General features: G+C 42.9%; 1 protein-coding gene across 1 annotated transcript in view; it reads left to right on the top strand.

Moving 5' to 3' along the window:
- Positions 1-310: 310 nt before the first annotated feature.
- Positions 311-18,553, top strand: part of ptdss2 (phosphatidylserine synthase 2) — a 63,139-nt gene continuing 44,896 nt past the window's right edge. The window contains exons 1-2 of the mRNA XM_033039176.1: positions 311-667; positions 15,504-15,605. Of these exons, the coding sequence (XP_032895067.1) occupies positions 453-667; positions 15,504-15,605 (317 nt within the window). The 5' untranslated portion in view covers positions 311-452. The remainder of the gene's footprint in view (positions 668-15,503; positions 15,606-18,553) is intronic.

An 18,553-nucleotide genomic window follows, 5' to 3' on the forward strand; every position in this document is an offset into this window, starting at 1 on the left:
TACTGGAAGTCGGGCCCCTTATGGTCACGTGCTGCATCCAATGCCCCTCCAGGTCACGTGCTGCGTCCAATGCCCCTCTAGGTCACGTGCCGCGTTGGTTGCCCCATCTAGGTCACGTGCCGCGTCCAAGGCCCCTCTAGGTCACGTGCCGCGTTGGTTGCCCCATCTAGGTCACGTGCTGCACCCAATGCCCCTCTAGGTCACGTGCCGCGTCCAAGGCCCCTCTAGGTCACGTGCCCCAGGTGCCCCGCAAGCCTCGCTGTGGCGCCATCTCAACCCCGCCCCATTCCCACGGCGGCCGGGTGGGCGCATGCGCACTGGTGCGGCGGGAGCTGGGTCGGAGGAGCGGCGTGCAGTGGCGCCCCGACCCGACCCGACGGAGGGAGCGCAGCCCCGGCGGGGAGAGAGACACAGACGCTGCCCTACCCTGCCCTACCCTGCACCCCGCCAGCATGATCCGCGGGGCCAGCGCCGATCGCCGCGTGGTGAGGAGGCCGGCCGGCGGAGAGCCCAACGGCTTGTGGAGTGAGCCCGAGTCGCCGCCGCCGCCGCCGCCGGGAGGGCGAGTGCAGCGTGGAGAGGCGGGCGGCGGGCGGGACAAGGTGAACGAGGCCCGGCGCAGCACCGAGTCCGTGGTGTTTGACGACGGCACCGTCACTTTCTTCTGGTGAGCCGTGGGGAGTGTGAGAGCGAGCGGGCGCATTGGGCAGGGTGCTGATGGGGAGAGACATCGGCGGAGTAGGGTAGGAGCCGGGAGAAGGGGGTGTTAGAGCCGGTGGGGTGGGCGAGTGTGTGGGCGAGATGAGCCTGGGGAGAGGGGGGTGAGAGCCGGCGGGGTGCATTGTGTGTGTGTGTGGGGGTGGAAGAGGAGGCGGGCGGATGGAGTGGGGTCGAAGAGGGTGAGAACGTGGGGGTGGGAGGGAAGGAAAGAAAGAGCGTGGGGGGGGGGGGGGGTGGGTGGAGGTTAGAGGGTTAAGAGGGGCCGAGAGTGGTACAAAGGGGAAGGAAGGAGAGAGAGCGCCGGAGGGAGGATGAGTCAGGGCAAGAGTGGGAGACAAGGGAGGGAGAGACGAAATGTGTAGGAACTACAGATGTTGGTTAACACTGAAGATAGGCACAGAATGCTGGAGTAGCTAAGCAGGTCAGGCAGCATCTCTAGAAAAGCAATAGTGTAGAAGTTGGGAGGTCATGTTCCAGTTGTATAAGACGTTGGTGAGGCCACATTTAGAATATTGCGTTCAGTTCGGTTCTGGGCACTGTTATAGGAGAGATGTTGTCAAGCTGGAAAGGGTACTGAGAAGATTTACGAGATGTTGCCAGGACTAGAGTGATCTGTATGTAGAAGAGTTGAGTAAACTGGGACTGTATTCCTTGGAGTAAAGGAGGAGGATGGGTGATTGTATTGTAATTCATTTATTAATGAATGAATAAGTTTATTGGCCAAGTATTCACATACAAGGAATTTGCCTTGGTAGCCAAGTATGTAAACATACAGGGAATTTGATTTGCCACCAGCCAAAAGCAACAAGATACATAACCACATAAAAATTAAACATAGACTTAAACTGCTACCACAACGGCATGTGAGAATCCACAGGGCACACAGCATAAGAGGAGACCCACAGCCATAAGTTCAATGTCCGGGCCACACTGTGATGTGACCAGAGTTGTACTGACCACTGTCACTCTCTCTGCAGTCCCTGTCCGCCCGAAGAGTCAGAAAGCCGTCCATACTCGCACTAGACTCCGGGATGTCCACATGTAGCCATGTTCCTACAAAACACAGAGACCACTGCATTCACGGCACTCCCTCCGAACCCTCACGGTGCAGGCAGCACGTCCATCTTGTTTTTTCGGCAACACCTCATTCCCCACTGTGATGGAAGGCGAATAACATACTTTCTTTCCTGCTTTTCTCCCGCGGTCGGGGCAATCGAAACTTCCGCAGTCGGGGCGATCGAAGTCCCCGCGATCAGGGCAGTCGAAGCTCCCGCATCAGGGCGGTTGAAGTTCCTGCGGTTGGAGCCCCACAGACAATCCCTAACAAAGGGACTGCCAGATCCACGATGTTAAAGCCGCCATGCAGACGGAGATATGATGGAAAAAGTCGCAGCTCCGTCCAGGAAAGAGATAAAAAAGGATTTCCCCAAACCCCCCCACACAATACAAAAACTAAAAGTACACTGAAAACATACAAGTAAACACAGAACAAAACAACAAAAGAAGAAAAAGATGAGACAGGCTGTTGGCAAGGCTGCCATGTATGGCGCCACCTGGTGGACTTATAGAAGTGTACAAGATCATGAGAGGAATAGATGTGGTAGATGCAGAGTCTCTTGTCCAGTCGGTGTGTCGAGGACCAGAGGACAAAGGTTTGTGGTGAAGGGGAAAAATACTTAATGGTAATCTGAGGGGTAACTTTTTAACACAAAGGGTGATGGATGTATGGAACGAGCTGCCACAGGAGGTAGTTGAGGCAGGGACTATCCCAACATTTAAGAAACAGACAGGTACATGGATAGGACATGTTTGGAGAGATATGGACCTAATGGTGGCAGGTGGGACTATTGTAGCTGGGACAAGTTGGGCCGAAGGTCCTGTTTCCACACTGTATCACTCTGACTATGAATGGGTGACATTTCGGGTCAAGCCCCTGATGGGGAAGGGATGGAGGGAGAGAGACGTGGGAGAGGGTTTGGGGAAGGTGGCAGAGATAGGGAGAGAGGAACTATAGGAGATAGTGATGAGCGAGGCGACAGTTGGGGATGAAGATGGGGGGAGGGTGGGAGGGGGCAGGTTTGGAAGGGAAGGTAATGAGGGGAGGGAGTGGTGAGTAGGCGTAAGGTATAGTTGTGGCTGAATTTACTACACCTGCACTGGAAATCTGATTTCTGTGAGATATAATGGCCTTCCTGACGGGCTTGAACAAAACTAAATAAAAAAGGGAATGCTAGATACACTCGGGTCAGACAGCCTCTGTGGAATGAAGAAATAGAAAGAACATTTCAGGTCAAGACCCATTGTCAGAACTAGTGTTAACTGCTGTTTCCCAAATACTTCTTGGCCTAAGTAGCATTTCTACTGTTTTAGTCATAAGGCTGTACAGAGTGGAAACGGGCTCTTTGGTCCACCTTGTCCAAGTTGGCCTATTGGGCTGGTTCCATCTGACAAATTAAGGTTTAATTGCACCCTATACTGTGGCTACCTTTGACAGCTCATTCCTGATATGGACTCTTAGTGAAAAAGCTGCCCCTGAAATACCTCTTAAATATCCCCCTCCGCCTCTCACCTCATGTCTATGCCATCTATATTTTAGAATCTTCTACCTTGGGAAAAAGATTGTTGGCTTTCATTTTATCCATGCCTGTCATGATCTTGGACACCTCAGTAAGGTCACCCCTCAGCCTCCTGTCCTTCAAAGAAAAACGTCCCAACCTATCCAACCTCTCAATATTACTCGCAGGCCCAGGCAACATCTTTGTGAATCTCTTCCTCACCCTTCTAACATAATGACATCCTTCCTATTGCTGGGTGGCCAGAACTACACACAGCATTCCAAGTGTGGTCGCACCAACGATTTGCACAGTGCGCTATGATGTCCCCATTTTTGTGCTCAATACCCCTCCCAATGAAGGCAAGTGTGCCTCCACCACACTGTCCACCGGACTCGTCGCTTTTAGAGAACCATGCACCTGTAATCCCAGATCTCATGTTATGCAACACTCTCCATGTCTAACATTTGCTGTGCAATTCCTGCCTTGGTTTGACATACCAAAGTGCAACACCCCATATTTCTCAGTTAAAATTGCATTTCCCATCCTTGGCCCACCTTCCCCACTGTTAACTTGGATATTCTTCCTTACTGTTTTCTATACTGTTTTCATTTAGTGTTATTTGCAAACAATGTTAATTACATTGTCAAACAAATCGTTAATGCATAGAACAAATAGCAGCTGACTCAGCTTTTATTTCAAATTTCCAGTAGCTGCAGTTCATTGATTTGCAAAAGGAGGTAATTGCTTTTTATCTTCTAAAACCTTGTATAATGCCAAAGATGTCTGCATGTATGCAGTTTGTAAAACAGTCCCAACAAGTTATGAAGCTGAGAATCTGGAAGCATCAATTGTCCATAATGATAGGGCACTGATCACTCCAATCTTTTGTTTGTCAAAGCAGTGATAGACTCCTTGCAATTTGCAATTGGCAAATTAATTAGTATCCTATTGTTTGAAAGCTCACTTCAGATTCCCTTAACAGATGTCATTCCTGCCCTGTTACATGCTGTACAATGTGTCACCCTTTTATCATCTAGATTCCAGATTAATTTGCTTAGTTTTTTTTGGTTAAACCATCTAGCAATAGGCATTATTAACCCATGAAAACCATGGATCATCCAACCCATTGAAGATTTATTGTTAATGTAGTAGTTGTACACGTAGTGTAAAAGTAACCGTGACTTATTCAAAGGCTGAGTTTCATTACCTGAGCTGTTAAAATGTTGATGTAGAAATCTCATGAAGCCCCGCTGAGTCATGATTTTCTTGACAAGATTGTTTCATCTATAAGGGGTAGAAAATTAAAACTTGTACCATGACCGGTGCTGAACATGTTCTGGTGGGAAATGGTGTTTTAAATTCACAGTTCATGATTTGTGGACAGGTGGTTGATTCTTTTGAAACACACTTGCTCTGATTATCTCCTGCAGCAAATTTCCACTAGAGATCTGCTGCATTTATTTTGGTCTGTTTAATAATGTCTTTCATTCTGTGACAATTATAATGCCTGTAATGTGGTTGGTTGGTCTTTGGATTTGTGAAGTCTTGTCAATAAAAATTTGGCAAGCTGATGCAAGACATTTGGTAGATGGTCCTATTAAAACTAATGGGCAGTAGAGGGGAAATAGTCAGTGCTGCTACTTCAGGTGGTATGTTGACTGAAGCAGTCAATTTGAAAATAGTCTCAAATCCAAAATCTGTTGTCCCAGATAATGTTTTGATTTGGATTCGGACTCAAACTAGTTTATTGTTATATACACCTTATTCACATTAAGCTCCAGAGAAAACAGTATTATAATGCAGTCTGAGGTCGAGCAAAGACTAGTCCAAAAACAGAACAACCAGACGAGGTAGAGTAAGAATGCATGGCAGCACTTCCAGGAATGGGGTATGAAAGAGGTGATTTGGTTCAGGAGTCTGGTAACAGTGGGGAAGAAGCTTGTCTTAAGTCTGAACATCCAGGCTTTCAATCTCCAATATATTTCCCCAGAAAGTAGAAGAGATTAAAGAGAATAGCCAGGGGTGGCAGGGATCTTTGATACTTCCAGCCTTTCTGTTGCATGTGAACGTTGGACTGATGGAAAGAAGTTGCAAGTTTGTTCACCACTCTGAGCGTGTTCACATGGCCAAGACCAGAGCAGTTGCTGTATCAGGCTGAAATGCAACCTTGTAGAATGCTTTCTATAGTGTATCTGTAGATGTTCAAGAGAATCCTTGTGGACAAGCCAAATTTTTAACAGGCATAAGTAAGAAAATATGCTGCTGTGCTTTGTTGATGAACACATCAGTGCGAAGGGAACTACGTTAGGGGCTGCGGATACCCAGGAACTTGATGCAGTCAAAACCATCTCAACAACAACTCTGTTGATGAGGTTAGTTGTGTTCACCTCTTTGATTCCTGAGGTGAACAACCAACTATTTTGCTTTGCTGGCATTAAGGGCTAGCCTGACACCATGACATAAGTTTCTCTATTTATTTCCTGTACTTTGTCTCATCTTTGATGAATTGGCACTGCTCTTGGCCATGTTGTCACGGTGCACAGGGAATGAACATGCAACCCTTCGGGGCTCCATTGTTGATGATCATGATGGAAGAAATGTTGTGATCCGTTCTAAATGACTGAGACCAGGAAGTCAAAAAGACAGTTTCAGATAGATTGCAGACCCAATAGGACAATATAACCTTAATGGGGCTGTCCCACTGTAGGAGCTAATTCAAGAGTTTTCCCGAGATTACCCTAATTTGAACTCGGAGAATTCCGGTAATAGCCGCTCGTAGATACTCGGGGCTCTCGTGGACATTTTTCAACATGTTAAAAAATCTTCACGAGCTTACCGCGTTTCCCGAGTACCTGCCGTTAGCGTTACGAGCCGCTAAGAGACGTCCTGAGCTCCGACGTAGCCGCTATGTACATTCTACATGCTTGCCACGAGTTTGATTTTTTTTTAAACTCGAGAGAACTCTTGAATTACCTCGTACAGTGGGACAGGCCCTTAAGAAAAACGCGTAATTTCTTAATGCCAATTAGATATAACGTGATTTCGATCAGGAACGGGAGAACCACTTATAAGTTACTTTGGAATTGACAAGCAGATAAAACCTACCTTAGAAAATAAAGCTGAGGGGTAAAAACTTTCCATGCAACTCCCCACAGTTACAGCCAACATTCTTAAGAACGCAGTCTGGCGTATTCACTACAGATGATCATCGAAACTGACAAGAAATTGCTTCCATTGACACATGTGCAAGGATACTCCATTAAACAAAGTGACATGTAGCATTTAGTAGTTTTAGTTTACAGTAGCAAAAATAAACTTATGACGATGAGAAAAAAACATATGAAAATCCGAGTGGGGTGGGAAAAGATTTTGTCGTTGTGAGTCTGAAGCTTTAGCCTCAAATGCCCTTTTCCCCATTGACACAATTGGTTTTGTAACTATATTTTCATAATGCAATGTTATAAAAATATAATGTTTCTTAGGGTCACAGCTATTGCTTTATGGCAGAACCATCTGTACAAGTAGGTCGATTTATGATATTAATAGATTGTTTCTTTGGATTGGATATTTTCAAATCACTCTTTCATTTGACATACGTTGTATTTAAATCTGAATTTGGAATGATTTCTGAATTTAGTTATTACAAAGAAAATCTAAGATCATTATTCTGCATTAAAACCATGGTGTAGATTGCCTGTTAAAGTAGCAATGACTAGTGGTGCCATGTTGCAACTGGAGTCTTTATTCCCTCTTAACATTTGCCCATTACCCCAATTTCCATATTTTTTTATGTTTATTATTATATCATGGAGTAATTACAATTCTGTAACATAATTGATGGATTCAGCAAATGAGAAACTACTCTTGTCATTTGACATCTGATTAGAAACTGCCAGATGCTTTTATTCTCTCATCTGCTTTAAGTGTACAGTAACGTGGTGTGCTGTGTGCAGTATTTGGAAAAACCCCTGTATTTTTTATCCTGTTATATTAATTTCAAGTCACAAAACATCTATTTCAAATTAGAGAACATTAATTACAGTTTCTATGTCTCAGTTTTAGTTTGTAGCTTAATATACATCCGTTGATAATTATACCTTAGTCGGAAGATTGGGCAATGGGCTTTCCATCGTGCTGCATGGGTTATATCATCCCAAAATCACTGGCTGGAGGGTTAATCATTGCCACTAATTCAAGTGGCATGCCTCAGGATGTTCCTAGAGCATAGTGATAGTAAGTGTTGGGGTGGCACAAGCTCTGCATGGATGTTTTCAGTCTTGTCCTTGCTATACATCAATGAACAATGCACTATTGTTCAGGTTTTTCCTTGCACAATATCTTTTGATGAATGGCTGGCGGTAGGAAATTATATTATATAATCTTGGAGGTCCAGAGCTGCCATCCAGGTTTTTTAAATTAAATCACCGTGCAATTTACATTTGAATATTTCTTCAGAGTGGGTAAATTAAGAGAGGTTTTAGTTTGCCATCACTTCTGCCATTGACCTCCAGGGAGAATTGAAAGGCAATCTTTGGCCGCCTGAAGTCTGGATTAGTTTTCTCATCCTTGAAGATGAATGTGCTATTTGTCATCCTATTGCAAAAGCACCCATTTCATTCACATAGCTTCGGAGAATATCCACCTTCCCCGATTATTCGTTTCAGCTCCTTGGGGCCATTTTCTGCAATCGCAGTATCTACAATTGTTGCCTCCCATATAAAATGAATAAAATGCAGGTTTGCCTGTTTCTTGAAACACTTGAATCAACCAGCATTGAATGTATAGGCACTTTGAGAAAATCCTTGTTTTCTTCCAAGATGTCATCATGACCTCAATTCTTCGTGGATCATCAAACTACAATTGATTCTGATCATTCTGCATGCTTAACCCTTTTCTGTTCCTTTTTTTTTTGCATACAAATCTGAGATTATTGACATACATAAGAACAAGGCCAGGTTAGCACATAACACAAAGAAACAGTCCTATAGGTAGACAAAAGTGCTGGAGAAACTCAGCGGGTGCAGCAGCATCTATGGCGCGAAGGAAATAGGCAACGTTTCGGGCCGAAACCCGACTGATGTAGGGTGGGTGGTGGGGGCAGGGAGAAGGGCTGAGGGAGAGCTGAGAAGGGGAGGAGACAGCAAGGGCTACCGGAAATTGGAGAAGTCAATGTTTATGCCTGGTCAATTCTTCCCTTCCCTCCCACACCACCCCCTCCCCAGGCACTTTCCCTTGCAACCGGAAGAGATGCTACACTTGTCGCTTTACCTCCCCCCTCGACTCCATTCAAGGACCCAAGCAGTCGTTCCAGGTGCGACAGAGGTTCACCTGCATCCCCTACAACCTCATCTATTGCATCCGCTGCTCTAGATGTCAGCTGATCTACATCGGTGAGACCAAGCGTAGGCTTAACATAGAAACATAGAAACATGGGCTTGGCGATCGTTTCGCCGAACACTTCCGCTCGGTCCGCATTAACCAACCTGATCTCCCTGTGGCTCAGCACTTCAACTCCCCCTCCCATTCAGAATCCGACTTTTCTGTCCTGGGCCTCCTCCATGGCCAGAGTGAGCACCACTGGAAATTGGAGGAGCAGCACCTCATATTCCGCTTGGGCAGTTTGCACCCAAGCGTCATAAACATTGCCTTCTCCAATTTCCGGTAGCCCTTGCTGTCACCTCCCCTTCTTAGCCCTCGGGCTCCTCCTCTTCCTTCCTTTCTTCTCCCACCCCCCACCCTACATCAGTCTGAAGAAGGATTTCGGCCTGAAACGTTGCCTATTTCCTTGGCTCCATAGATGCTGCTGCACCCGCTGAGTTTCACCAGCACTTTTGTCTACTTCGATTTTCCAGCATCTGCAGTTCCTTCTTAAACAGAAACAGTCCTATATGTGTGTACGTAATAGTCGCCAGGTTTTGGCACCACTTCATAGTCCCAGCTGCTGGTAGCCATTAAGGCCTGTTCGGTCATCCCGCAACAAGTTGTCCTTCTCCTTGCCAACCCATCTTAAACCTTTGTGCCTTCAAGGTGCGGAGATTAAGCCCCCCCCCGGTTCTCGGTTTATGGGCAAGCAGGGACCAGGCTTGGCGGTCTCCCTCTCCCAGTTCTGCGGAAGGCGAGCCAGGCCTGGTGCTGAGGTTTGCCGCTGCCGAGCCAGGTCTGCTGGCACGATAGCACTGCGGCTAGCCATAACCTTCAGCCGCACGTGGCTCATCGGCATTTGTTTCAATAATGCTCTGTCAATGGTATGTGTAAACTGCGTCACTCTGCCCTATGGATTGTTCATGAGCATGGAAAATAAACTTTATAAATCAAGGAATATTTAAGGTGGTGGACAGGTTGTCAGTCATAGAGGGTACTTTGTCCAGAGGAGATGTTGGTATCTTGGGCAAAATTGCAAATGTTGGTATCTTGGTCAAAAAACAAACTGTTGGAGGAACTCTGCAGGTCAGACAGCATCTGTTAAAGGAAATGGATAAATTCTGAAGAAGTGTTGACCCAAAACGTCGTCTGTCCATTTCCTTCCACAGCTGTTGCCTGACCCAAAAGTTGCTCCAGCAGTTTGTTCTGTGTTAGAACGACATTCATATGAGTGTGTGTACTATCCCATTACAGCCTCGGAGATGATGCATTGGTTTGAGTAATCAGGGTACTGTCCTACTGATGGTGTCACTGTTATTTTTATCTTGAAATGAGCTCTTAATAGAAAGTATAATTGCAAAGACATCTGTTTTCTTTAGGTGTGATGATTTAAGGTTAACCATTTTCACATGTTGGACTATTATCTTAAGATACTTCACACCACGGGCAGAAATGACCAAAAATGTACTTGAAACCTGGGGGAAAATGTTTGTTGATCATTTCTGCGAATTATAGGATTGTTTGAAAAAACCTTGTGACCATGTTCTTTGGAATTTGGAAGGAGACTTTATTAAACATGGTCTTTTTAGATTTCCAATAACTGCAGAATTAGCTTTTCAATTGTAGAATACCTCTGTTCAATGTGAAAGGTGACCCTGAGCTTCCATTCGCTTCTCACCTTCATTCTTTCCTCCAGTCCTACTCTTACCTTTTTATTTTGGTTCCTTCTGTTGTTTTAATGAAACCTGTGGCAGGCTTGAGCAACAACATCTCATTTTCTGTATAGTAACTCCTTGGAGCTCGCCACTGAATCCGACATTTATACGTAACCAGTTTGTCAGAATTGGTCGGTAACATTTAAGTTGTTTTCTCTCAACATGTATTGTTATCTGGTGGATATTTCTTGAGAAAGTTTGCAGCAGCTGCAAACTTTTGTACGTAACAGTTCCAAATGTTTTATCTTTCATCCATCCTCATTCTGTTAACACATCTGGATAGTCCAGAACTTGGGGAATAGGTCTGGTTGAATTGCCGCACAAATTTGATGGGCTGAATTTTTGCTGCTTACTGTGCATACATATTTCCTTACTGGTGCACCCAGCCACTCTCAGTCTTTATTATCTTGCTCTATTTCTTCCTGCTTCCACGTCTGAATATCTTTAAACATTTCTATATTTCCCTCACTCCCATGCCACATTTCTTGCTTGGTTTCTTGGTTCTCATTTAAGAGACAACTTGTAATTTCTGCTTTTGTTATAGTTGGCAATCAGTTGAAGTTGTAAAACAATTTTGTTTTTTACAATTATTGTTTCAATAGGTATTTTATAAACATTGTTTGGAAATTTATTTACATTTTCTTATGGAATAGAAACTTTACCTGAAAGTAATAGTGAATTTGAAAGACATAATTGCTAGCTTCTGAAAAACAGGTAGTTTCAATAAAATAGCATGTTTCAACACTGGAAATAATGGGTAAGGATTTTCCTGTAAATGTTTTTGGCTATTTTCACCAGATGTTATATTCTGAATCTAGGTTGCAGAATTAAAATAAAATTGAATATACAACTTTTTATATTGATTTTTCTCCAATGTTTGTAAACCCATAAATTAATGCAAACTTAGTTTGGAAACTTTGAGGTGTGCTTTAGTAAAAGTTTAATTTATGGTATACATTTGAGTGGAGCAAACATTTTATCTGTGGTATTTCAAAGTACAACAAGGTCTTGGCCAAGACCTCCCAGGAGAGTATGCAAGGCTTATTGGTTTTCCCAGTCTCTACTTAGAAACAAAACTGTTGGTTATAACTTGTTCCGAGTTTGAGGTAATTGACCAAACATGTAAGAATGATGCTGCCTGAAATATTTCAAAATTTTTTGCTCACTTTAGTTTTATGGAATGCAGTTTGCTAAGATTCTTCAAAATTGACACACATTGGACTGATCTGTACTATTTTGATTTGCCTGCCAGTATCAGTATCTAAGTATGGAACATGGCAATATATAATATGAAAGATCTCAGATCATGATGAACAGCATTTACATTTCACAAAGAGGCAGTGCACTTGGAATGAGCAGGGTCATTTAACCTGTGAATTTGTACTATGGATTATAGCTGATTTGTATCTTTACATACCTTTACTTATAATCGTGAATATCATTAACTAGAAACATATTTCATGAGATTTTGTCCCTAAAACCTAGTTTCCATTAACTATTGCATGGGGTAAAAAGTGCTTAACACCTGACTACGCCTAGCTCCAATATTAAGTTATTAGTAGTATTGGTTTTGGTTTATTTTGTCACGTACTGAGAGATGCTACACTTGTCGCTTTACCTCCCCCCTCGACTCCATTCAAGGACCTAAGCAGTCGTTCCAGGTGCGACAGAGGTTCACCTGCACCTCCTCCAACCACATCTATTGCATCCGCTGCTCTAGATGTCAGCTGATCTACATCGGTGAGAGCAAGCGTAGGCTTGGCGATCGTTTCGCCGAACACTTCCGCTCGGTCCGCAATAACCAATCTGATCTCCCGGTGGCTCAGCACTTCAACTGCCCCTCCCATTCCGAATCCGACCATTCTGTCCTGGGCCTCCTCCATGGCCAGAGTGAGCACCACCGGAAATTGGAGGAGCAGCACCTCATATTTCACTTGGGCAGTTTACACCCCAGTGGCATGAACATTTAATTCTCCAATTTCCGGTAGCCCTTGCTGTCTCCTCTCCTTCTCAGCTCTCCCTCAACCCTCTGGCTCCTCCTCTTCCTTTCTTCTTCCTGCCCCCCCCCCCCCCCCCCCACCCTACATCAGTCTGAAGAAGGGTTTTGGCCCGAAACGTTGCCTATTTCCTTCGCTCCATAGATGCTGTCCCACCCACTGAGTTTCTCCAGCACTTTTGTCTACCTTCGATGGACCTTCTGACTGATTGTAGTTGGAGGGAGAAAGCTGGTAAAGAAATGGGGCAGGACAAAGCCTAGCAAGTGATAGATGGATACCCTCTCATCTGTACCCACCAGTCATTTTGTCTCCCATCTTGTTCCCAGCTTTCTAACCTCTACCACAATCAGTCTTCCATATAAAATCCAGTAAGTTTTGTTTGGATCCCTGGACAACTGCACTCTGGTGAAGACTGTCAGCTGGGTGAGCACAAATGTTCACCAATTTCTCAACACTTGGGTTGGGATATTTGCTCATTGAAGCTGCATTGGGTTAACCTGGTCTGATGTCGAGTAAACATTTTAAATTGAAGAAATGGATGCAGACAAAAGCTAACGTAGCAAGGTAATCTTTTTGACGATATAAACATTTAATGCTGTCCTTGTATTTTAACGTTTGTGCATTTAAGAGGCAGATTTGATCGCTATCACCTCTTTGACAGTTGGTAATTCCACGGAATAGGGTTTAACAAAGTCAAAGCATTTTGGGGGTTTGAACTGTCAGGTTTGATTGGAGAAGCCTTGCACTATTTTGCGCCTTGCTGTCAGGTGGACCCACTTCCCAACAAATGAATAGAGAGACACACTCAAGTCTGGGCTAAGTCAGATTGCAGTCAGTGGAAAGTCTGATTCAAATTGCAACATTTCCATTATATATTACAAGAGGAGGCCACTTGTAATATAGAAGAATTCTCTGATTTTAACTACTCTTTTATTCCACTATATTGTTTTGCTTTGATGTTTTATTAAATGATATGTAGGTACAAAATGTGACATTTCCTTACTCTCCATACCTCAAATTCTATCCAGAGAGGGAGGGAGGGTGGGGGTGGTTATAGTCTTGCTAGTTGGAGCTCCGTTGCCATAGTGAAATTTCTTTCTGAAAATTAATGTAATCTATTGTGTCTCTGGTTGTCAATGCTGAGACTCCTTTGGGTCAAACCACTTATCTACAATGCAAGACTTGTTTGCTGCAGCTATGACAAATAGTTTGTTAGATTTTAAAATGAAATTGTTTAGCTGGTCAGAGGTAAGATTGTTTAGCTGGTCAGAGGCAAAGTACATGTTTATGGTTCCAATGTGAATTGGATTTAAAGTGAGGAGTTTTAGTTTCCGTTAATATTATGATAAAAACGTGTTCATTAAGGGCACAGCAGAACAATAAACATGGTCTGAAGAAGGGTTTCGGCCCAAACCGTTGCCTATTTCCTTCGCTCCATAGATGCTGCCTCACCAGCATTTTTGTCTAAGAACAATAAACATAATGCCTGATTGCCATTGTTTGAGTGCTTGTATGAAAGTGGGCCCTGCAGAGACTAAAGTTGAGAATTTTCCTATGATTTATAATTTAATGCCTGATTACTTGTGTCTCTTTGAAAAAAAATCATGTTTTTTGATGACACCAAGCCTTTTGTGTTTATTTAAATTAATGCTTTTGTGAGTATCAGATTTATAGAGTGATACAGTGTGGAAACAGGTCCTTCGGCCCAACTCGCCCACACCGGCCAACAAAGTCCCAGATACGCTAGTCCCACTTGCCTGTGCTTGGTTCATATCCCTCCAAACCTGTCTTATCCATGTACCTGTCTAACTGTTTCTAACCCAACCTCAACTACCTCCTCGGGCAGCTTGTTCCATACACCCACCACCCTTTGTGTGAAAAAGTTACCTCTTGGATTCCTATTAAAACTTTTCCCCTTCACCTTGAACCTATGTCCTCTGGTCCTCAATTCCCCTACTCTGGGCAAAAGACTCTGCATCTACCCAATCTATTCCTCTCATGATTTTGTATACCTCTAAGATCTCCCCTCATCATCCTGCGCTCAATGGAATAGAAACCTAGCCTACTCAACCTCTCCCTATAACTCACACCCTCTATTCCTGGCAACATCCTCGTAAATCTTTTCTGAACCCTTTCAAGCTTGACAATATCTTTTCTATAACGGTGCCCAGAACTGAACACAATATTCTAAATGCGGTCTCACCAACGTCTTACACAACTGCAACATGTCCTCCCAACTTCTATACTCAATACTCTGACTGATGAAGGCCAAAATGCCGAAAGCCTTTTTGACCACCTTATCTACCTGTGACTCGGCCTTCAAGGAACCATGCACTTGTACTCCTAGATCCCTCTGCTCTACAACACTACCCAGAGGCCTACCATTTACTGTGCAAGTCTTGCCCTTGTTCGACGTACCAAAATGCAACACCTCACACTTCTCTGTATTAAATTCCATCAGCCATTCCTCCGCCCACCTGGCCAATCGATCCAGATCCTGCTGCAATCTTTCACAACCATCTTCATTATTTCCACAACCACTCACTTTGGTATCATCAGCAAACTTGCTAATCTTGCCCTCTGTATGTTCTCAAATGCTGAAAAAATTGAGATTTTCCCCTCTTGTGCCATTATTCATAACTTTACACGACCGTTTAAGATTAGTGCGGATCTTTGGCTGCCGTCAAGGGATCCGGTTCAGATTCTTCCATCCCGCTCTCCAACAGCTCAGATTAACTTCCTTACAATTTGAATGCTTAAAAATGGTGAGTGTAAAACAAAATCGGACACTGAAGAGTTGAAGTACTAGCAATGACTAGGAAGGGTGGACACAAAGGGGAGAAGAGTTGGTTGGATTTTAGCAAATTGTTCAAGAGATTACTGAAGAGTTCAGTCATAATAGGTGAACATTAGACTAAAGGCATTGAGTTTTGACATAGAGGCAATTGTTAAGCAAAAGTTAACAAGGGGATAGTTGTAAAAGTAACCAATTTAAAATCTGCTTTCTAATATTGAATTAGGCATTGTTCTAAGCTGGATATGTTTTAACAGTTTAAAAAACATTTCCCAGTAGCCATGCATCCCTACAGATATAATCATTTGGGTTTGCTCAGCCTATTACAGTATTGAACCAATAATTTTATTTCTATTCACAGGAGAGCTCACACCTTGACTGTATTATTTATCCTCACTTGTGCACTGGTTTATGTTACCCTGTTGGAAGAAACTCCCCAGGACACAGCCTATAATATTAAAAGGTAAATAATGGCTTTTTCTAAATAGCTCGCTGAATCCTTTTTCATTACTGAAATCCAAAGTATATTTTGTCTTGTATGCCCTGCTTTTTTCAAATCCCTCAACAGTATTGAGAGGTGTGATGCTAAATCCTGATTCTTCCTTCACATTAGTTTGCTACCCACAAAACAAGTTCAACCAATATCTATGACAGTCTTCATTTTGGGGAAGGAGGAAAATTATTATTGGAGCCTACAATTTGGGAGACCAAGATATCTTAGAATAAAGAAAAGCTCCTCATGAACTGCAAACATTGTCCTATTGCACATTAAGATCCGCTTGCCCATCACTCACATCCTTGCTATTGCCTTGAATTTTAACCATATTTTGTGATAACCTTAGATCTCCTCAGTAACCCAACTCATACAGAGGCAGGCCTACACGATCTTTCGGTCTACTTCAGCATCATAAAATAAAATTGTCCAAGCAATTCCTAGCCTGCGGTGTCTCTGCTGGGAGCCTTCCTTGGGTAGCTGTTCCTTGAATAATATATTCACCCATTGGGTTAGCTCTTCATGGGACATCCATCCAACCCCAGTGTTCAGGTCAGCTGTACTCAGACTTGACTCATTTCTCTCATGCAGTCCCCAGTGACGCAGTACACAAATGAAATGCAAGACCTGGTCAGCAGGATTTGGGCTTTGTGTATTATTTGTTTAGTGGTGTTGTGGCTTCCAACGTATCTTCCGTTGGTCCGCTACAAACCATCCATTATTATTCATTTCAGTAGTACCAGTCAATTTCCAGCCCCAAAAAACGTACAATATTGTACTGTTGTCATTTGAACAATTATATTTTAGTAGTAGCTCTAGCATAGTGAATAGGTTAGCTAGACATAACTTGATAAATAGGGTCTGCAGAAGGGTCTTGACCCAAAACGTCGCCCATTCCTTCTATCCAAAGACCCTGCCTATCCCGCTGAGTTTCTCCAGCATTTTGTGTCTATCTTACTGAATGAGGTCTGCTGGTCAAAAAGCCCAGAAGTCATTTTCACTTGAAGGCCCCAAAGCCAAGGTGTAGATGTTGAGGGATAAGCTTATTCAGTATTATGGTATTGAAGGCTGAGCTATAGTCAATGATAAGCATCCTGATATAGGTGTTGATATTGTCAAGGTGATCTCAGGCTGAATGGTAGTGCAAGTGAGATGGTGCCCTCCATAGGTCTATTTTTTCTGTACATAAGTTGTCTGGAAAACTGGTAAAAATGTGGGCCATTACCATTGTTTCACAGCACTTCTTTATAGTTGATGTTAGAACTACTGGGCAGTAGTCATTGAGAGGGGTCACTTTATTTTTGTGGGGACTGGAATACATCTTTCCATCTACTTTCCTGATCAACTATCAGTTTCACGGTTTCCTTTAGATTTTAGACTGCACCTTGTTTATTTATTCTTCTGTATTCTGTACATTTATGTAAGTTTACATAAGGGAAATCTACAAATCAGTGCACTAAATATGTACCACCAGATTTGAAAACACCACCTTCCCCCCCTGTTTCAGCTTCTTGAATGAACCTGTCGTATACTTAGGATGCATCCTCAATCTACCACCTGCACTTGTCCTTTTGTATCTGCACATTCTCTGAGATGTAACACTATATTTCACATTCTGCACTACCTGTTGTACTTGTGTACATCTTGATTGTACTCATTATGGTATGATCTGCCTGGATAGCATGCAAAACCAAGCTTTTCACAGTATTGGTACACAGGACAATAATAACCCAATACCTATGGAAGGGCAAGCATCTTGTGTTCAGATTTATAATTTCTAAGAACTGATCTTAATGTTGATAACTAGAGTGAAACTATTTTCATGTCATTTTTATGTATCTCGTTAGGTTTAGTAATAGGGATAAGTGTTATTTGTTTTCCTGTAATGTGCAAAAGAATTGACATGTTAAATATCAGATCATTATGTATTGATATATGTACTGAAAAATCAAGGCTTGATGAGACTCCAAATTTTAATCCCCCTCTACCCTCATCTTCATAGCTTCCATTGTTAAGATTTAGGACTCCAGTTCATTTTGGTTTCTGTGTGTGCCTGTATTTGCTTTACTGATTTAATATGGTTTTTTCCAATAAATTGGATAATTTCGAATTTAATTATCAATGTCAAACCAGGGTGCACTTTAATTGTAACAAGATTAATTGAATTGTGTTGTTACATAATGGATTCCAATTATGTAGAAACAATTCTGTTTACAATTTTTGCATAAAAATCCTTTCAGGTTATCAGTTCCATGATCTGCACATTCTACAAATGCTTTGTTGTGTGTGTAAATTGCTATATTGTGTTTATTCCTCCACCATTGACCCTCTTCCAGCAACACACCCACCTTTGCCATGTGGAGCTGTGCAATTGATTTTGTGCCTTGTTGAATGCTTTTAATTAGTGAATCCAACAAGCTTGCACACCAACAATTAAATTAAGCTTGATTGAGCTGCATCTTAAATGTAGGATATAATTAGTTCACAATCTATTCCTTTGGGAAAATAGAAAGGATAATTCTACTTTGTGGAATGAACAGAGCTTTGTTCAGCAATTCACAGAATATCAACTGCATATTTGAGTGTAATGGGTGGGTGATGTTTTATTCTAAGAATTTCTTGGCTTGACTTTCTTTTGCTTCCATGCATCTTCTATTTTAAAAGGCAGTAACATTTTATTTTGTTTGTTTCCTAATTGTTGACTTGATCATAGGCTATGTTTGCACTGAAATCTGTGTCCATTTATACAGAACAAATTGGTGAAATGCAAACAAAAACATGCACCTGTACAGCAAAGCATTTTCTCCTGTGGTCCTTTCAAGCCAGATTGGCAACTAGCTCTGCCTGAAGCTGGTAACAGCAGCTGGCACAAGAGAAGTAGTGTCCTGAAAGCAGTGGCAGGGTGAGAATGACGTGGA

Source organism: Amblyraja radiata, chromosome 20 (assembly GCF_010909765.2).
Source record: "Amblyraja radiata isolate CabotCenter1 chromosome 20, sAmbRad1.1.pri, whole genome shotgun sequence".
NCBI lineage: Eukaryota > Metazoa > Chordata > Chondrichthyes > Rajiformes > Rajidae > Amblyraja > Amblyraja radiata.